Source organism: Halichoerus grypus, chromosome 6 (genome assembly GCF_964656455.1).
Source record: "Halichoerus grypus chromosome 6, mHalGry1.hap1.1, whole genome shotgun sequence".
Taxonomy (NCBI): domain Eukaryota; kingdom Metazoa; phylum Chordata; class Mammalia; order Carnivora; family Phocidae; genus Halichoerus; species Halichoerus grypus.
In genome coordinates this window covers 141299220-141321691 of record NC_135717.1, presented here as the reverse complement: position 1 = coordinate 141321691, position 22472 = coordinate 141299220, and the positions used below count along the sequence as shown (strand labels likewise).

Below are 22472 nucleotides of genomic sequence, written 5' to 3'. Positions count from 1 at the left end.
TAGTTCATGGAGGGAAATCCAGGCAACAGTTTTTAAAAAACAAGAAAAGCTAATTTCTCTTTTAACATGAGACACATTTAGCCATCTCTTGGATACCTCCCTCACAGATGATTTTTTTTACATAACTAGCTTAGTTTATGTGACTAATTGTTTATTTTATAAAATGAACTTGAATAATAAAACTTTAACTGGTGTATGATATTCCTATTCTATACTCTAAACTTCGTGAAACAAACAAACAAAAAAAATTAAAGCTACTATATGGATGAAGAGACTAGGGCCAGTCAGTTATCATTAAATTAAATAAACATCAATTTTTTGTGCAACTCAACTACTTTGTAATTGTTTATGCAAGTCAAAACCACAGCCACTTTCTTAAAATATTTTGCAGAAATCTGTAACTTATTCCTTTAGAATGCCTTCATGGTTGCACACAACAGATTCTTCTTTATTTTATCATACAACTGATAATCTATTCAACTTCTGACTGATAAATAAATGCCTCAGATGTAGACCATTTCTTATAATAGGTATAATACATAACAGGAATAACTATTTACATATGGGCTCTATGGTGTGCTAGCTGGCATCTTTTCTCATAGAAGTTCTCATTTCCACTAGATATTTTTGTTTTTAACACTTGCTATGTGCCAGAAACTTCAATCATCTAGAACGAGGATGGTGGTTCTGCTGGGGACTTGGAGGAGGAGTACAGAGGTGTATTAAAGCCCCAGCTCCCTACTTGAGTCTCCCCTCAGGGCTGTAAATACAAAAATGAGCAATAATTAGGCACCGTGAAGCAGGGTAGGGGGAGAAGTTGAAAGAAGAAAGAGATGAGAAACAGCTTGGCAGAGGCAAAGTTTCATCCTGAATCTCTTCTCTGTATCCCAACCAAAAGAGAAGCTTTAGAATAGCTACTGACCAAACTATGGCAGCATTGAGGATCTGGGTTCAGCTGCCTAGGAGAATGATTAGAGCATAAGAAATAATAAAGTAGCTAAATGCCACTTCAAACTATAGCCCATTTCCTCCCCTGTGCTGGGCTGGCCATGCTCTCTGCCCTCCATCTTCCTTCCTTCCTTGCCCGGGTGCCCTCCTCACTATGGGGCCTCCATTGTGTTTCCTACCAGAAGAGACAGGAAACAGGTGTGTGAACATGAGAGGTCCAAGTGAATGCTGAAGATGTCTCCTTTTCATAAAGAATTGGCTGTTCTTATTTTTAAGAAAATAAAGAGGGGCGCCTGGGTGGCTCATATGGTTAAGCATCTGCCTTCAGCTTGGGTCATGATCCTAGGATCCTGGGATCGAGCCCCGCATCGGGCTCAGAGTCTGTGTGTCCCTCTCCCTCTGCTGCTCCCCAACTCGTGCGTGCTCTTTCTCTCAAATGAATAAATAAAATCTTTAAGAAAAAAAAAAAAAAGAAAAGAAACAGAACTACTTCCTTCTCTCTGCTCCCATTGCACTTCATACCTCGTAGAGGTTCCATTCCTGGCCCCACGACTGCCTACAAACTGTGTCCCCTCTCTGTGCCTTTGTAAAGGTTTCCTCCCCTGACAATGGGGGTAAGGAGATGACCCAATTCACAGCACTTGGCACCGAGTGAGTCACACTACAAAGACTACAGTGTGCTAGTTGTTGTTGTTATTGCTTTAGCCCTATTTCCACTCTATTATCATTATCGGCTTTTGTGTCTGTCTTCTTCCTAAAGACTGGGAGCTCCTAGAAAGAGGTGCTGTGTCTCATTCATTCACACACCCAGGACCTTTTGTAGTCCCAGTGTCTGTCACAGAAATGAAGCTCGTAGATACTCATGTAAAATGATCCTTTAAAAAAATATTCCCTCCTATTATTGTTCCATTTCCTTGTTCTCCTTTACAGCAAAACTCCTTAATAAAAAAAAAAAGAAGCTGTTTATACTGTCTCCATTTTGCCTCTTCCTATTCTCTGTTTTGCCAAATCTAATGAACAATTTTCAGTCTCAAATTTAAAATCCTCAAAACTAAATTCCTGACTTTTCCTGCAGATTGCTCCTCCTACCATCCTCCCTACCTAAAAAAACGGCAACTAAGTCACCCCATTAAGTGGAATCATTTGAATTTGCTAATATTTGAGCAGTTTTTACTACAAAAATGGTAATTTCATACCTACAAACTGTGGAGGCCTAACCTTGAATCTAACTCCTTTTTCTCTCATGATTGATATTAAATCAGCATAACCCATGGCCCTAAGTTCAAAATATATTTGGAATCATCACATTTTTCACAACTTTTAGGGCTACCAAGCTAGTCAAATCCCTTTCATGTCTTCTCTGAATTACTGACCAGTTCTGCCCTTGTCCTTTGCCTCCCCAACAGTCAGTACAACAGTCAAAGGAAACTTTTTAAACATAAATCAAATCATGTCACTTCTCTGTCCAAAATATACCTGGGCACGCTCAGAGAAAAAAAACAAAGTCCCCACAATGGACCACAAGGCCCTATATGATTTGCATACCACTGTGATTCTCTGGTTTCATCTCCTACTTCTCTTAGTTTTGTTCACTTTGCTCCAACTAACTGACTTCCTTGTTTAGCTTCAAACATACCAAACACATTCCCACCCCAGGACCTTTGCACTATCCTCAGATTGAAAGACTCTTTCCCCAGATATCCACGTGGCCAGTTCCCTTCCTTCCTTTATATCTCTGACCACACACTACCTTGTTTATGTATTTTTCCCTGACTACCCTATATTATTAGCAAAGACACACATATGCCTTCTGCTCTCTGTATCCCTTACTTTTCTTTCTTTTTCTCCATAACACCTCTCTCCATCTAACAATATATTGTATTACATATTTATGTTTTTATTGGTTTATTCTCTGCTTTAACCCAACATAGTGTAAGCAGCATGAGGGCAGGTACTTTGTCTGTTTTGTTCAGTACTGTATCCATATCAGCTAGAATTCCTGCCACATAGCAGCCCCTCAATAACAATTGCTTAAATAAAAGGAAATGAATTCTTTAATAAGTATAGAGCACATACAAATTATTCTTGAGAACTGTTTTTAAATTTTAAAATTCTAAAAAAAAATCCATTGAGAGAAGAATCTGCTAAGGCTGGAAGTTGCGCATTGAATGGTTAAACATGACTTACGGTGGAAGAAATTTACACGCTTGTGCTTCAGGGTCACTGCATGTTTTAAAGCAGGGAGTGGTACAAGGTTCATATCTCCATTCACACATCCTCCGGTAGGGCACTGCTGCCTGGATTTCTGCGGAAATAAGGAAGTCTAGATTGCACATATTTTTCATGTACGGCTTGAAAAATAATGATTTATGATAGTAAATAGGATAGTAGATAGGATTTGACCTCTCCTTGACCATGATGCTGTAGAAAAGACAGACCTAGGGCAAAAGACATTGCCATTGCTTGGTGATCAAAGTATTTCATGGTTAGGCTGAATATCTAAATGTTAGTCTACCTTCCAAAGATTTTAAAAAGCCAGCAGTTGGAGAAAGCCAAGAAAAATTAAAAATCTTTTCCCTTTATGTTCAGTGGATTCTCATGAGCTACATGTCATAATAATACCAAACACTTGTTTGGAATTTTACTTTTTGCAAAGTCATCTTTTGTCTATTATTCTATTTTATCCCAGCAAGCCTGCTGAGTATTATTTTCATTTTATAAATGAAAAAAATGAGGCTCAGAGGAGCCAAATGACTTGCCAAGTTCAAACAATTAAGAAAATGGCAAGATCAAAGACATGTTTCCTGATATCAAACCTAGGAAGAGCATTCCATCTTTGTTCTTCTCACAGAACTTAGAGCATTACCTTGTACATGGTAAGTATTACCTGATGACAAAAATAAATGAATGGGTTTTAATAATACATGCTTACAGTTATAAAACCTCCCTTGATCGAAGAGTTTTCTCTAACAAACTGCTAGTACTCTCCCCTCCCCACAATATAGAACAGACTTTCTGTAGCAGTCCAAAATTACCTCTGAAGAAGAGAGCTCCATAAAGGAGAAAGTTCACAGTAGAGGTTATGTTTCTCAGATTTCTAAATTGGAGGGGAAATAGAGGCTTATAATGTTCAACTTTTAAGTAAACTCAAGTAAAAATATCATATCTACTCTATAGAATGTAGTATGGGCACATCAGTGACTTTTTTTCATGAGTACAGGAACCATTTCTAATAGGCAAAAATTTGAAGCTCGTCTGAATTTCTAAAATCCAAAGGCTATCGAGGTTTGCAGAAATTAATCCACAACAGAAAAGGCAAATGAATGAATGAAACAAGTGATAGGTTAAAATTAAATAATTTGTTTGGAAGATCCAAGGCATATGTTAAGCTCCTAGATTTTGAAAATAAAACATGACTTTTAAACATCAGATGAGGCAGTGAAGATTCCTCTCTGAAATTCAGAAAACTCAATAGCTATAAAACTGTAAAGATTTCTAGAAATAAAATCAGGCTTCTACTGAACCAGGTAAATCATCCAGAAGTCAATGGAACCAGATACCCTACTATTCAAAAGACAGAGATAAACATGCTGTCTTTATCATTAAGAATCAGGTTATTGAGAAGCTGCCTTCTAGGAAAGAAAAAGTACAAACAGCAGACCCAAGAGATGTGAGGAAGCTCGGTTTCCAAAGTCCAGATAGCCCTGAAAGTAATAATTGGGGCCATAATTAAAAGTAACATTATTTAAGGCTGTTCTAAGCTATTTGCCAATTAATTTATGTGATATAATAACTCTATAAAGTAGGTATTATTATTTCCCCAACCTAATTTCACATAAACTGAAAGACAAAGAGGTTAAGGAACTTACTCACTCGAGGTCATACAATCTGATCTACTTGGACTCGTTTAGGAATGACTTAAAAATTAAAATTTGATATTTTGCCATAACGTAAATTATCTATTGATTCTCCTTTTGAAGATCTCAGGAACCATACCTTCTATGCTGAAGCTACTTGAATGTTTGAATTCTTCGGAATCATCATATTTTGATGCTTTGACACTAGAATCTGTGAAGATGATGAAAAAGCCTTTCTTGCTGTATAACTCAAACGCACTGTAACCAGGAATCCAGAGACCCTGATGGTGGAAAAACGTGGCTCTCCGTTGGAAGGCTGAATTTGCCTGCCACAGTTCCAAAGTAAGAGTGTCCTCATCATGCACATAGAGAAAGTAGTTTGGCCTTTCAGCAGATTCCAAGGAAACAAGTGTCAATGCTGTAAAACATAGAGCAGTGTGTTTGACATGCCCCTGGGCTCTCTGGAGGAAGCAGATCATCAACATCAGCATTGTAAAATGTATTGCAAAGAGAAAACTGCACAACTGCCATATATAATTAATACCCATCTCCAAGATTTCAGAAATGAATTCTAAGATCTCTAAAAGGAAAATTAATATTTTAATGTAATGAATTGTTATTCAGCTCAAAAGCTCAAAAAGATCAGTCTTTGCTAGTTCTATTTTTTAAATAATTTCTCATGTCCCTTGGGGGGAGAAAAAAGAAATACCAGCTTAGGACACTGGAACACACAGCTTCATGCAAGGAATTGAATGATTGATTGAACACATATTTGTATTTGCAAGCTTTAACATTTTCAAATGCACAGAATCTCCAAATGGCTAAGTTGGATGATCTAAAAGAATAGGGAAAAGATCAATTTAGGCATGTCATTCCATTTCAATACCACTGGGTTCAAAATGGGTAAATAATCTTGCAAGTGATTTTGCTGCATTAAGAAAAATCTATTTGCTCAACATTATTGTCTATTTCCCAATAGATGGTCAAATGGCTAATGAACAACTATAAAACATTTGAGAAATGTCATCCTTTTTTGTTACAGGCTTTAAAAAGTTTTCCTTGTATTTGTAAAACCCATGATATAAAAGTTTTTTAATTGAGATTTTAGTTTAATTTCTTAGACCTTAATTTTTTAGGTTTTAATTGTTTTAGTTTAAATCCATTAGGATTTTTCTATTAAAACATTAATTATTATAAATCATAAAATGAAGAGCTCGCTCAAATCCAATATATAATTCCAAAGGCATTGATTATATTTTAAAACTTGCAAGGCCCTCTGCTGAGCACTGGAAGATGAAAAAAAGAATAAAAGAATTCTTTTTCAGAGGAAAAACAGAACAAACATATAAATTGGAAGTTCAGACTGTGATAGGTGTTTTCATAGTTTAAAAAGAATTAAAGTTCTTTTTACAAGAATGAAGCAATTCATTCTAACAAGAAAATCAGGAGATTTCTCAAAATAGATATAAAAATTAAGTCTGATTCATTTAATAAATATTTTCTAAGCTCATACAACACCTCATGCATGATTCTAAGTAGGGCTAGTATAGCACCAATGTAGCCTGATTATCACCAGATCAGAAGGAGACACTAACCACTAGTTAGAACAGGTGCCAAGTAGATAGGACCAGTATAGATCTGCAGATGCAAATCAGTTAATGTGGTACCAGGTACCAGGACAGACAAGGCCATATAAGGATAACAGACTGTCTAGACTCTGATTTATTTTCTTAATATTTAACTTCTTCAATATCCAATCAAAATTTCAAAAATTTCAAATCAAGTCTATCATGGTTTCTATGAAAATTTAAGTTGTGCTTTATTTAGGACCAAAAATTTCATCAAATAATTTCAATTCTAATGTATATATGCCAAGAGATAAACAAAGAAAAGATTTTATATACAAAAGAGATAGTTGGTTCATGTACCAGTGTCTTATTTTATTTTATATCTTTTAGGACACCTAAAAAAAAAGCCATAAACATATTAGATCCTCAACTAATAGCATGAATAAATGAAAAACAATGTAAATGGAAAATGAAATTCCTATTTTCAAATGGAAATTATACTTACATGATGCCTTCTCTTTAAAAAGGCCTGGAGTGATCATAAAATTAAAAAATAAATTGCCATGAATACTACTCCTTGGCAAAGAGAAAATGCTTCTACTGGTCATATTGGCCCCCAGAACAAGGCCAGTCTGTCCATAACTTGCCAGCATGTATGGCCCTTCTCCAAGCCCTAGTTAAATGCAGATAAGAGAATTATAAATTGGCATAGGAGTTTTGCAATTATAAACTGGCATAGGAGTTTTAACATTTCAAGCTGTCATTTCAATGGGATAAATGTTAGTAACAAAGAAATACTCTAAAAATTATTGTGCATTTAAGTATTTATCATTGATAAAATAAGTGAACTATTTTCAAAAATAATATACTATGATGAATTGGAATATATACATCATATTTAATTATGTAATTTAAAACATAAAGGTTTTATATATGTATATATGTTACACGTATCTGTATATGTAAAATAGTGCTCCTTAGAAGAGTGATTGAAGCTTTCTGGATCTCAATTTTTCTCACCTATATGAAGGTTATCCAGGTAACTTTCCACTCTAATATCCCATGATTTGAATCTATTCTCAATAAACATAAATTTATCTCTATTCACGGCCAGGGATTTTGAAAGTCTTCTAAAAATTATCTTTCTCTAATAAGTTGCATTGCATGAAAACAGAATTCACAGACATGATATACACTATTTTACTGTTTGGGGAATTACTGATTTTACCAGTGAGGCATGTCTATAAAAAAGAAAATAGGACGAAGCTCAACAGAGAAGTCCAAAGTCTTTTTAGTTATGCTATTGTTTCTCATGCACTTAAATAGCTCCATATAAAATGGAAAATATTTACTATAGTAAAAAACTTATTAGCATAGAGACAAACCTGAAACTCAATCAGAATAACTTTTCTGCAAACCTTATCTTATGAATTATAAATAAGTTCACTGATATTCAAAAAAATTAGGAGTTAGGTTTTGTGAGAATAAGTTCAGTTTACCTTCAGCCCAGTCTCTATGCCATTTAAGGTTCTTAATATAACTGAGAGACTATAAAACTTTGAAGTTTCTCCTGAATCATCAAAATTAAGTTACATAATTATCAGCTGTATGTTTGGCATAGGTATTTGTATATTTTCTATGTTATAAGTTATGTAAAATGCTAATATATATGTGGCAAGTGCTATCATAAAAGATAAATCCAGTTGTTGTCAGTGAATTTCTCACTCCTTCTTTCCTCTAATTTTTATCTCAAGAACAACTTTCCTCACCAAGCCCACTCTGAAGATGGAGGAGAAAAAAAATCTAAAGAAATCAGAGGGTTAGGTTTTTTCCTCTTTCAGGACTGAAGATCAGGTTTGAGGGAAGGGAGAAATCATTAGACTAGGGGGTCAAAAGTCTTTGAAGCAAAAAGGGGAACAAGAACCAAAATTTCCATCATGAAGACCTACAGAAGAGGCAGGGACTCAGGATAAGTGATCTTCAAGTGTTGACCCCTCCACTGAATGGAGACACTTCATCATTGAACAGCTGGGGACCCTTACAAGCCATGAGAAAAAGGGTTTTATCAGGAATTTGGACACCTTGAGTAGATATGGAGACTTGAAGACAATTGCCCCACCAAGATGGAACAGAGCAGATACAGTGGAGAATCTCTCTATGAGCCCACAGCATGGACTTCCCACTGCTCTGACAAACACATATAATGCACAGTTTTCTTTGTGAGTCCAAAGCTACAACAACCAAAGAAAGCTATATCATTAGTCTCCACTATTTGCTGGCTCATTTTCTAAGAGAAATAAGAGCAACATAAACTTCCGAGAGGAAAATGTATTTCAATTTATAAATATGTTGGTTTGTACAAATATGTAAATAATGTATAAATCAGTAGATAAGTATGTAAATCACAAGGAGTTATAATTCAAAATGAAGAAGACATATAAAACTACAACTTGGACTGAAGGACCCTCATGGACATTCGACATAAGAATAGGAGAAAGAAATTAGACAACTAAACAAAATCTCTTCTCTACAGCATCGGTCCCTTACTAACAGCAACCTGAAGAGACAATTGTCACCTCAGAAATCCATTTGTATAAAAATCAAAAGCTTCTCAATTGTCTCCCAGTTGATTTATATCTTGTGTCTGGATAGTCATATATTTTCACTAGCAATTGACTAGTGAAATCATTGACTTTATCATTGACTTTATCATTAATTTTCTTTAGGGAGAAGTATAATTTTACCACCTACTAAAAGCAATCATTTCCTTTGGTGATTATTTAAACACAATATTAAGCATATCCTATCTAATAAAATCACTCTGAGCTTAAAACTTGCACAACAATTTTTAGTGGAATATTGAAGTCCTTGCTCACCGACAGCAATCACAATAATAAAACCTTTGTATTTTTAGTAAATGCCATAAAATGAACATGAAGATATTACATACAGTCTTTGCATTAAAGATTATTGAAATAATATCAACTGTAACCTCTGAATTCTCCTATCTTTATTTTTCTCCTACAGAATCACAATTATTTACTTCTGCATTAGCTTAAAATATTAATAAGTATCTTGATAACACAGTGCCCAGTATGTAATATGTATGAATATCCAAAGACTAGGTAGGTTTAAAATATCTATGAAATTAGCTGAGATGAAACAAATTAAAAATGGTCATTTAAAACAATGTTCTTTTCATAACTACTATCAACAATCTCCTCAATTCTATATTCCCCTTCAATCATCTATCTTCATTGCATTATTTTTACAAACTCGTCCTCTCCTTGGCAGGTTAATGCTAATAATAGGCTAATAATGCCTATTATTTTGATCATAGGAAACAGATTCCCCTCTCACTCCACTGAGTTGATCAGGGTCTCTGGAGGCTAAATGCCCCACGTTCGCCCTCTGCATATTACCAATTTAGTATTATAGATGACACCAGAGGAACTGGTTTGAAGAATCCTATAACCCATTAGAAAAAAGAACCAACATTGGTAATGCAGCAGACTTGTTGACAGAAAGCAACATGTAAAGAAGCAAAAGGTAGAAATTCAATATTCATAGAAAATTCTGCTTCAGGATCCAAAGGACTACAGAAGGAATGCCAGAAAGTACAAAGGCACAGATGGAGATTTTTACAGCAGAACTATGTGAGGCAGGAATTCTTAACTGAGGAAGTTACTGGAGCATTTTTTTTTTTTCCAAACTGATGTCTGTGTACATTGTGTGGAGCACATGATAACAGTGTGTGGTGATCTTTCCGAGATTGGGATGTGTTAACCATACACCAGGGCAGTGTAGCATGAAGGTCAAGCTCTTTGGTTCTGAACTCAGATTGCTTACAAATCTCAGTTTACTACATTTTTGACTAAGTGACTTTGACCAAGTTATTTTAACCCCTCTGGTCCTCAGTTTCCTCCTCTATAAAGTCTTAATAATAATACCTTACAGGCATATTTTGAAGCTTAAATTATATGATATATGTAAAGTAGTTAACAATAAAAGCTATTGCTATTATTACTGTTATTAATATTAGGGAATCAGTCTCAATTTGAGCATGACATCCAAAGGAGTGATGTGGAATGTGTGTGTGTGTGTGTGTGTGTGTGTGCGTGTGAAGTTCTCAACAGGAGATATTTTTGGTTTATATTTTCTTTAACTACCACTGAATTTTTTTTTAATGTTGGTTTTTTTCTCCATCAAACTTCCATAAATGTAACAGAAACAACCAAAAACTAAAATGATGGATTCATCATCTCTATTTCTCTAAAATTATCTGGCTTTCTTTGGGTATTTAAAGCTGAAAGATTTCTCCCTAGCTCAGTAAGACACCAAAAATGCCTTTGATTAGTTGCTTGGGGTTTTTGTAATGGCCCAGTTTTCCTGTAACTATTGCTCTAATTTATCCCATCGTGAGTCCAGAGTTTATCCAGTCACTGACAAAATGAACACCGAACACCATCCTGGATCATCTCACTTGTTTGAATTAGATTTAAGTGGCTATGCCTTCCTCAATAAGTAGGTTTGACAAAAAAGCAGGCTCTAATTTTGCCATTATCTGGCATTTTGACTGAGGATATAACACTCTGTCTCTTCTTATATCTATGCCTTAGTTTAGGTAGCACCTCCTCTTAGACTTCTCACTGCAAATTCGGTTGTTTGATGGGGCTAGGAGAGATCCATTATTACTATTAAATCAATAAATTCTCATTCTGATTATATGTAAATAATTATTTTTGCCTACAATGATGGCGAAATAAATTCCTTATGTTCTTACCATCACACTAATAGTTTGTTTGATATCTATGACATAATGTTTGAATAATGTTTATAGTCATACATAATGGTAAAAGATAAGCATTTGGCATATGTCTTTCATCCTTTTTGCCTAAAAAAAATAGCTATCTTCACTCATTAACTCATTCATGTCATACAAAAACCATTTATTGAGGGCCTCCTAAATGCTGAGAACTTAGTTACACACTCTTTTTATTTTATAAGGAATACATTTTGACTCAAATACTTAGAAATTTAGATAAATTTTAGAAAGTAAAGACTTTCAGTGAATTATACCGAATTACAAACTATTGTTCCCAGACATTATTCAAAAGCTTTTAATCTGAAAATACATCCCACAGAATACTATAGTAATAGTCTTTATTTAAATGTCACATACCTTCATTGTAATATTCACAGTCAAGCGCTAAAAAATAAAAGAATAAATGTTAAACTATATAAGAATCTGACCCCTTATCTGAAAGTATGCAAAATATGGCTATATGTTCATCAATGACCAAGTGAAAGAACACAGAATGACATCATTATTTGGGAACTTCCTCTGAGCAAAGAAGATTCTTTAAGGATGATGTGTTGAAAAATTAAATTTCTAAGATTATTTTATAGGTAGGCAAATATTTCTGCCTACTTAGAAATGTGAAATGAAAGTATTAAAATCTTTGACTGGGCATCTACATTTATGTGAGTAAATGAAAAGTTTAAAAACTCCAATCTGTTTCTTATAATCAGAACAGTGAAATTCCACAGCTGTAAGGGGAATGAAGTCATAAACTATTTGAGGATGGTATACAATTTATAGTTCAAATGTTAAAGTGGCAACAGTCAAACAGAATAGAAAATTTTACCTCGATTTTTATTTTTATAAATCCTTTAGCTACACTATAATTTATCTGTATTGTCAAAGGAATACAAAATTTAGTTATCTTAGAAAAATTCTATTTGCATGAATTCCATGGTATTTGTCCTGTGATAAGACAAATTAATCTCTTTATAAGATTCCCACCTGATGATGATGTTTTAACTAGGGTACTCACAACAAATCCTGGATGACCTCCAGTGAATAGACACCCCTTCCTGACAACATTTGTATGCATATGCTGCTACATTTGTGCATAAACATTCACAGTCCCCACCGAGATTACAGTTACATGTGTCTTCATGGCAATTTTTGGCAAAAGAAGTAACATCAATCTGAAAATGAAATGAAAAATGAGTTAATTTCAGTAAGTATTAACTATAACTGATTAAAATTCAACCTTCTAAAAGAAAACTAACCGGTAGATTCTCAAAATCTGGTATTATCAACTTAACACTGCCACCTAGAGTTCTCAATATCTCAAACCTCTATATGGACCAAAGGAGAATTTATTAGGCAAACGTAAGATCAAAGAACCAGCAAAACAGGTAATGGGTTTAACAAAAAATATAATTTCAACACCTGCAATATAATAATATTTTGATATTTTATAGAAGTTCATTGTTTCATTATTATCATATTCACATGGAATTAAAAGAATGTTCTATTACCAATTGTACTTTTAGTGATTTTTTATGAATACCTTAAACCATTTTTTTAAACTTCTATTGGGGCCTAAAATTATTATGTTGGGAAGGCATTTAGAAATTTAAATTACTCCATCTTGGTATATGCTTTTAAGACCGTTTTAAATGTGGCACTACTAATACTTTTAAACTATACATTGGGTTGAGGAGAAGAATGTCTGTGCAGCAATGTTCTCTGAAGAAAAACAAATATTTATGGCTTTGACCAATCATTTCTGACTTTGAGGAGGTATTAAAATGCTTCATAAACTAGAACAGAATATTACAAATAATATGTACAAATGTATGCTGTTCAATAAGATGGACTGGGGGAGAAAATAAATCAAATAAATGCATTAATTCTACCAACAAACAAACTACCAAGTTTGTCCTCCTGACAATGGTTAGGTAGTCCACCTGAAAAGCCAACAGTTAGTTAAATTATTTGTCCTGTTCATCTCGGTGTTACTGATACAGCAGTACTCATGCAAATATGAAAGTAAAGTATTCATTTACCACATTGTGACAAGGAGCAAAAACATCGCTGTACAAAATGGAGCACTCTTTCTTGGCATAAGGAAATTTGTTTTGATGTGCCTCACAGGGTTTAAATAATTCACTTGGGGTTTCACACTGTTGAGGAGAAATAAGGGAGAAGAGAAAGTTTTCAAAGGGGTGACTTCTGAGGCTGAAACCAGAGTTAACTATTCTGACTCCATCCATTACAATCACATCTCATATATTCTCATTCTTTTATTTATTCATTTATTTATTTATTTTATTTATTTATTGGAGAGAGACAAAATGAGAAAGAGAGAGCATGAGACGGGGGAAGGTCAGAGGGAGAAGCAGACTCCCTGCTGAGCAGGGAGCCCGATGTGGGACTCGATCCTGGGACTCCGGGATCATGACCTGAGCCGAAGGCGGTTGCTTAACCAACTGAGCCACCCAGGTGTCCCATCATATATTCTCATTCTTTTAGATAGGTTTTACCTAAAGCATCTGTGCTCAGCCAACTCAAGAGTATATATTATTTTTGTAAACAAGCATACTATTAAAATTCTGGTGATATTAGAGAGTAGAGGTAAACAGTTTTTAAATTTGTCTCAAACGCAGTCATTAAAAAATTATGTGAGCAAATGATTCTCTTTCCTTTCATTTTCAGCTCTTTCATTTCTGTCACAGCCAGTCTCTGAGGAGTTGTATATGCACACGTATCTCCAGGCTCACCTCCCACAGACTCAGCAATTTGGTCTCTGCTTCTTCTAATTCACCTCCCTGAAACCACCCTAGAAATGTCATCAATGATCTCTTCATTAGAGTTGTCTAAATATAAAGGCAGGTTCCGGTCTCCATCTCACTTGACCTTTCACTACCTTTGACTCTATTTATTACTTTGCCCTTCTTAAATGTCTCTCCTCATTTACTTCTTGTGATACCATTTTATTCTGCGTTTCTTCCTAATTCAATGGCTGCTACTCCCCATTCTTCTGCCCCCTCCCTTCTGTGCAAAGCTTGATCCTCAAACCTCTATTTTTCTCATTCTGTACACTTCTCATGGCTTCAACAACTGTATATACTAGTAACTGCCAAATCCATATTTCCAGCTCAAATTTCTTTCCTGAATCTCAAAACTGGACATCTCCACATAAATTTCTCTGTAGCTTATCTCTCAATGCATCCTAGCCTGTACTTATCTCTACACAATTGTCCTGTCCCCACTTTCCTCCACTGTCATCTCTCCTCTTTGCCTTGCCTCAGGAAACAGTACCAGCAATAAGCAACCCAATAAGCCAAGAAGTTAGGAGACTTTCTTGAATTCTCCAGATTCGTCCTTCCTAAATGCAATCTTTCAACAGATGCTGATGATTTTAATCTTTAATGCCTCTCAAATTATATAGTTTTCTAAATCTTCACTGACTTAACATTACCAGCTGGATTATAAGAACATCCTAACTAGTTTAGGGCCCTAGATCCTAGCACTCATACCTTGCAGCTCTATACTTTGCATCCCAGCCATTGCCTACTTCAAACCCTCCAGAGCCGCCATATTGAATTTTGAAATTCCCATTAGGCACCTGTCTTCCTGACACCTTCTAATAAGCTGCTCCCTCCTTTGCTGCTACACCATTTCCCAACATCTTCACTTTTCTAGCTCTTGTGTCTTGTAGGATTCAACCCAATGGCACCTTCTTTGGGAAACTTCCTTTGACCGTAATGAAGCCAATGCTTTCTTCACCTCTATCAAAGCACCTATCTCCTATTTTCATTCTTAATTTTTCTACCTCAACTACTAACCTAGACTCTAAATTCCTAATGACAGAGGCTGTGTTTTAATCATATTATGGGTTCATATAACCTGGAAAACATCTAAGTGCAAAATTGAACTTACCAAATGAAAAAACTTTTTTTTTAATTTTTAGTTTTTACCATTGGGTATGAATAAGAATACATATTATAGTGAGTATAAAATTCTTTGATTACTCCAAATATTTAAGTATTAAAATTGGTTATTCCTTAATTCCTTTTAAAAGGACAAATGTAAGATAATTTCTTCAAAGACTTCTAAATGCAACAAGATATATGAGAGCCATAATAAAAAGGATTTTGTATCTCTCCATAAAGTAGATAGTTCATATATTAAACAAAATGTTTATACTTTTCATCTTAAATATGCTGCTTAAATTTTACTGAATTAGGTGAATGTTTTATCCCAGCCCCCTTTTATGTTTTTAAAGAAATTTAGATATATTAGGTAAATTAGGTAAAGTGGAAAGCAATTAACCAGATAGTAATCAATCAGAAAGCTGTAGTTATGGACACCACTTTCAGCTAGAAAGAAAAATAGGCTAAAAAGAAAAAGGAGAAGAAAAGAGTAACACTAATTTCCAATTTGACTCTGTTTTCTGAGTTAGCTCAGCATTTCTCAAAGTGTGGCCCACAGGACACTATTTCCTTGACAACTAATACATAAAAACAGGTTCTGTGTCAATAAGTTGGTAAATCCTTCAGATTCATCCCTCCCATGGAAGCTTATAATTCCTCAAGAAATCCTTCAAAAGGGAAATAGGTCTAACTTAATTTATTCAAATTGCTCCTAGAGGTAGCTGACCACAGATCCATTCTCTACCCATCCCCACCCCATACACAACCATGTCTGGAGAACAAATGGTAAGAAATTCTGCCTTCATTTTTTCATTGTTTTAGTCGGCAAAAGTTATATTATCAGAAATATAAATATATTGATAAAGCATTTGCTATGGAAGGAAAAGCATGAGAATAAAAGATATGAATTTGAATATCACCTCTGCTTCTTTCTGGACATAAACTATTAAGCAAGTATTTAATCTTCCTGAGCCTCAATTTCTTCAACTATCATATAGAGGCAACACCCTTTACATTACAAGATTGTCACAAGCTTTATAGGAGAAGGTAAATGTGAAAGTAATTTGTCAGTTATGAATTACTATACAAATATGACATAAAATAGTATTATCTAAATAAATTTTCCTATAAGAATAAAACGATTGAGTGAATAAATACACCAAAAAATATTTGTTAAGTTCTATAATACTTATAATTCTACTTACCTGCCCTAATGCCCAACTATCTCCAAATACTTGGGCATTTCTCACTTCTAAGTTATTGGAAGTGGTCATATCATTTGAAGTACATTTGTCAAAATTTCCACATAATCCTGATAGTTTGTTCTAAAGTGAAAGAAAATTATCATGAAATATGAAATATTCTATTTTCACTTCAACATTTAAGGTCTCATTCACTAAAAATTTTTAAAGATTTAAAATAGACATTTTAAGAATTCCCACAACCATGTAAATATGTTTCAAGATAATTTCATATCTATTTAATTATATTTAACAGTTATTTTAAGTTCTTAACAGTGTTTCGCCATCTTCCAAATTTTATCTATCCACACTTACCATTGTCTTAGCATTGATACAAGCAATAATATAAGTAACTTGGAGAAGTATAATATAGGCACTACATATACAAAATATATTTTGTATAAATTCATATACATATACATTTTTAATGATGAAAAACCCACCTCCAGATATGCTGAAGGTTTTTTAACACTATAAATGTTAAAACAATAAAAATAATAAATTTTTCTCTAGATCATACTTTGAAAAGCCAAAACATTCAAAACGTAACTTCTAAAGAAAAAGTTAACTTTAATATTCATGTATCATGCCACTATGAGACACGATAAATAGAAACCACATTTTACTTCACATTTATAAAGGTTGTTATAGGTTATGAAATGGTTACTGAAAGTGCCATATGAATTATTCATGTCAATGTTACCCACTGCATTTTCTCAAATAATGTGAAAGGCTTTACTCTTAGGGGAGGAAGATAAACCAAAAGTACAAAGAAGAATGGTCTTCCTAAAACAATGGAAATCCACCTTAAAACATTGAAATTAAACAAACTGAACGCTCTCTTCATGTACTGCAGAATGGAATGCAGCCCTTAGCCGATGAAGTAGGCTGCCCAAGTCTCCAGCAAATTTGACAATAACTCTGGGATTGCAACTGTCATGACCACAGCTTCTCATAGTGCCTCTGCTCTCAGAAGCCACAATAACTATCCAAAGACAATGGCCACTTCCTCCATTGGTCACCCAACAATTTAAGGCAGCAGTAAAAGGGGAGATGTAGAAGAATAATTGGTTCATTCACTTCCAAAAAGTAGGGAAGAGAGGATAAATAATAAAGAATAGCAGAGAAACATGGTTGAAGAAGTATGGCAATGACTAAATTATTTCACTTGCATCAAAGAAATGCAAGAAGCCAGCAAACCCCTAATAATAGATTTATGGACTTTATCTCGCTTGAGGTTGAAAGAAAATGATTTCAATATACAATCATATCTTAAATGTACAACATATTAAAATCTTTAAAAATATGTATCTTTTCCACAGTCTTATAAGAATATGTTGTTACCATCCCGATTTTTCCCTAACTTGCCACACATTATAGCCATGAGGCTGAATTTCAAGTTCAGATAAACCGGATTTTCAAAAATGTATTAATGTTTCAAAAACAACTTCAATATCTAAATTTAAAATATTTAATAAGATTTAAAATAACAAACACACTTAATATTTATACAATATTTAACAGAAAACAATATTTAAAACAATTTAAAATAGAAATTACAAAAAATTCTAAACAACCCAGATTGAATCTTCAACCATGAATGAATAAAACAAACTAGTACATCCATACAATGGAATACTACTCAACAGTATAAAGGAACAAACTATTAATTCATTCAACAGTATGGGTGAATCTTAAATGTATTTTGCCAAGTCAAAGAAGCCAGACTCAACAGGCTGCATAAAGGCAAAACTATAGAGATGAAAAATAGATCAGTAGGAGTTGACAATAAAGGGGCAACATGGGAGAAATCAGGGAGTTGAGAGGTCTGTTCTATATAGAACTCTGGTGGTAGATAGGCAATTCCATGCATTTGTTAAAATCCATAGAACTCTAGACCATAACTTTTTTTAATAAATGTACTATGTTCAAACTTAAAAAAATCCAGAATGTGGAGGAAAAGATAGAATGCAGAATGTAATAAATGAATCTAACTGTATGACAAACATATCATATAACCATGCTGAAAGGGATGGGAAGAAAGAAGCTGACCTAAGAAACTTTGGAAAACTGGTTACTCTAAGGTTAAAGTCAAAAAAAACTGTACACAACACCGTACTCTAATTGGTAAGAGTTTTCTTCACTGGGTTAAGAGCTAGTAATTCTGATAATATAACTTGTTTCTTAAAGAAAATATCAATTATTTTATTTCCATAAAACATCTAAAGGTAAATGTAACTTCATTTCTTACATCTCACTTGGATTGGCCTACCAAATAGGTTGACCTACCTTCCACTGAGGTCCAACTTTGATATGAATGGTTGTCTTTCTATCCCAAAGAATAGTGATATCGTTCTCTGGAAAGTATACTGCTATGTAGTACCCTGCCTTCCAAAGCTGGTATGTAGGTTTATTTTCCAGAAAAAAACCTGATCGTTTCTTTAAAAAAAAAGAAAAGAAGAAGAAGAAGAAGAAGGAAAGAAAGAAAACAATGAATTCCTTGTTCATTAACCAAAGTGTAAACATTAATTAATATCCACCAATAAGTATCTATGTACTAGTATTTTTGCTTGGCTCTGTCTTTTCCAAATTCTGTAGTAAAAGACAAAACAAATGCATAAAATAGGAAATACATAAATTGGTAATGAGACACAATCTAATAGATGGGCTCAATATGGATAAATAAGCAAAAGTATTTCTGCTATAGAAAAGAGCATAAACAAAAGCACAGACATAGAGTACATTAAGGGTAAGGTGATATACCCGCTGACTCAGAAATTCTATGCTGATGATGAATAATATGATTAAGTACTAAAAATATATGATGTTACCTGCATAACTGAAAAACAAAAACACGGAGTGTGTGTGTACTCTTTCTCTGTATATGTATCTATATACAGGTAGCTAGGTAGATCTATAGATAGATAAATAGATCTATCTATCTTTATCCATCTATAACTGTATCTATATTTATATCTATATCTATCTAAATCAGGAGAGAGAGAATGGGGAGATGAATTTCCATTAAAGGGACTTGGAAAGGTTTCTTGCAAGGAGTGGGATATGAATGGATCTGTAAGAGGCCATACATAGGAAGGTATACAAAGCTGGAAATGAGAATGGAGAAGAAATCATTCCAAGCAAAAGTAATAACTTGAATAGAGACTTAGGGGCCAGAAAATTCAAAATTTGTTCAGGACTAAGGAGAGCACCAAAGGGCTAGACCATGGATTCCATGGCAAGCATAATCAGAGACCTTTTGCAGCCAAGTTATCCATACAGTCAAGGGCTGCTATTCTATGTGCAAAATGCATTCAATAAGAGCTTTTGAATAGGAAAGTGAGAGACCATGTTTATATTAAAGGAAAATAATCTGTGTGCTATAAATAATAACATTAAAGAGAAACTAGAGATGGAACCTGTTCGGAAAATTAAGAGTACCTTTAGCCTAAAGAACAAATATGCAACGTTCCTTATGAGCAGGGGCTATACCCTATAAAAGATTACATTAAATCTGACATTGTAATTAACTCATATAATAACTTTAAAAATACATGGTTAAATCAGAGTAAGTAAAGCAAATTTAGCCAGAAGCAAAATAAAAATTGTAAAGGGGATATACAATCCTTTGATTATACAATAACAAAATCATAGTTTGGGAATACTATTTTAGAAACATTCCTTAGCACAAGGTAAATAAACTTAGTCATATCCATAAAGAGTTTTCAGTCTTCTAGACCAAGCTCAAACTTACAAGGACTCAGCATATTATAAGTAATAGTATATATTGTGTAAACATATATATGGTTAATGGATTCTACTTAACCTCTTTTCCTTCTACTCCCAAGTGCCAACTTGGAGTTATGGGGCAAGGCCCTGGGTGCCTATGAGGGTCCGCACTCAACCTGGGAGTATCCTTGTTCCTGAGTGAGCAAGGTCTTAAATAATAATGAAAACACACACACACACACACACACACACACACCATGACAGGTCAAAAGAGACAGCAAAACAAAGAGAGAAAAAAAAATCCTGTTTGAACAAGGGGCATCACATTTTCATTCTTCACTAGGCCTACCCTGCCCCCAAGTCACTCTCTGCCATAGAACCTATTTTTATTGTTTTGATTATATTTTTCAGTACCTTTCTATTATATGATTTGTAGTTGGCTTTATTATCTGTCTTCTCCGAAGGAACGTTAGCTCCTTGAAAGATGTACTTTGTCAAGTTTATAGCAGTATCCTCAGCTTCTAGATCAAGGTGTGATTTATATATTTTTAAAACCTTCCTGCAACAGCCTATTCACAGGTCTCACCTTCCAGCCTGATCAGCAAGAATTAAAGCAAGTAAGCGGAATATTTGTGGCTTATAGCTCCTTTCAATCAATAAAATACTTTTTCATGTATTTTCCTATTAAGGTTCCCTTGGACTGGTTGACATATCTTTAGAACTTAAAAATAATTTTTGGATAAGGCAGGCAGTTTATCATTAGACCTCTTTCGGGTTGTTGTTGCATCCATTATCCTGATGTAAAAGGTATCTTTTCTATTTGCCTGTAGAGGTAAAAGTCCTTCATTTTTACTAAACAGGGAAGTTTACCACAAGAAAAACAGTTCTCTTTGGTCAAAAGGGGATAGTGCGCTCCTTTCTTTTCAGATTAGGAAGTAAAGATGCTGCTTTCCATTAGAAAAGGGAGGGTGGGGCGCCTGGGTGGCTCAGTTGGTTAAGCAACTGCCTTCGGCTCAGGTCATGATCCTGGAGTCCCTGGATCGAGTCCCGCATCAGGCTCCCTGCTCGGCAGGGAGTCTGCTTCTCCCTCTGACCCTCCCCCCTCTCATGTGCTTTCTCTCATTCTCTCTCTCTCAAATAAATAAATAAAATCTTTAAAAAAAAAAAAAAAGAAAAGGGAGGGTGTTGTGAATTGCCCAAAATCGAGACCTCCACTTCAGATGAGAATTATAGCACTTTCAACAAACTAGAATGATGTTAGAAAGATAAGTTACAAATGTGGAGAATGAAAATATTTAGAGTGCAGCTTAAATAAATTCATAAAACATTTATATCTTACATGTTTGACAAAACAAAATTGTGTGTTTATTGAAAGAATAACAGTTTTTTTCCTTCCCCTCAATGAGCAATCCATCTGCCAAAAATAGTCGTACTTATTTTCACTTCTGATGTTCAAGAAAAAATATTAGCAGGGGATTTGTTAGGGTCACACTATTTTTATGACTTTCCTTTATCTTACTTCATGCTTCACAACTGATATGGAGATTCATCGACACCTGCATACAGGTGAACATTGGAAGTTGGAAGTTACACTGAACTGTAATTACCACTTCAAAAATGTGTCTAATTGTTTCTACAAGAGCATTTACTATTTTCTCTTCAGTTTTTTTCTTAAAAAAAACATATTCTTGGTCTTAGAACCTTCACCTATAAATGAATATCCAGCTGCTGGCTATGCCAAAATGCAGTAATTACTTTCAAAAGATGTCAACATGACATAGAAACTCTGTTTTGCCAAAATCTCGATTGCTGCCTGGTTGGTCTCAATATTTCTGATTGAAATAGAAGCTGTGATCTACAGCCCTGATTCTCAAGCTTTAGTGTGCAGAAGAATCAGGGGGTACCATTAAAAATACTGATCTTCAGAGGCACCTGGGTGTCTCAGTCAGTTAAGCATCTGCCTTCGGTTCGGATCATGATCTCAGGGTCCTGGGATCGAGCCCCGTGTCATGCTCCCTACTTAGCAGGGAGTCTGCTTCTACCTCTGCCTCTGCCCCTCCCCCAGCTCTCTCTCTCTCTCTCTTTCTCGTCTAGCTCTCAAATTAATAAATAAAATCTTTATTAAAAAATACTGATCTTCATTCTCAACCTCAGCCATTCTAATTACGAGGGGAGGCCCAGGAACCAGCTTTTAGAGTAGATATTCCAGATGATTTTAATACACATTTATAGACCAAACTGTAAGAAACACTATTCTAAAACTTTCTTACTTGTAAAATAAGTTCAAATATCTTACACCATTGAAGAGCCTCCATGGTCTGGAACCAGCCTCCTATCTACTGCCCTTGTTCCCATGCTCCCTGCTTTAAAGTCGGTCTGGATATTCCCCCCTGAATCTC

At 34.5% G+C, this 22472-nt stretch overlaps 1 protein-coding gene across 2 annotated transcripts in view; it reads right to left on the bottom strand.

Annotated features, from left to right (window-relative positions):
* The window catches only part of OTOGL (otogelin like), a 126456-nt gene that overhangs the window by 37392 nt on the left and 66592 nt on the right, over positions 1-22472 (bottom strand). For both annotated transcript variants that reach the window (XM_078074123.1, XM_078074124.1), the window contains 8 exons: positions 18634-18783; positions 16309-16428; positions 13235-13351; positions 12211-12367; positions 11556-11582; positions 6879-7046; positions 4945-5223; positions 3136-3253 (listed from right to left, as the gene is read on the bottom strand). In XM_078074123.1, coding sequence (XP_077930249.1) covers positions 3136-3253; positions 4945-5223; positions 6879-7046; positions 11556-11582; positions 12211-12367; positions 13235-13351; positions 16309-16428; positions 18634-18783 — 1136 coding nt within the window. The remainder of the gene's footprint in view (positions 1-3135; positions 3254-4944; positions 5224-6878; positions 7047-11555; positions 11583-12210; positions 12368-13234; positions 13352-16308; positions 16429-18633; positions 18784-22472) is intronic.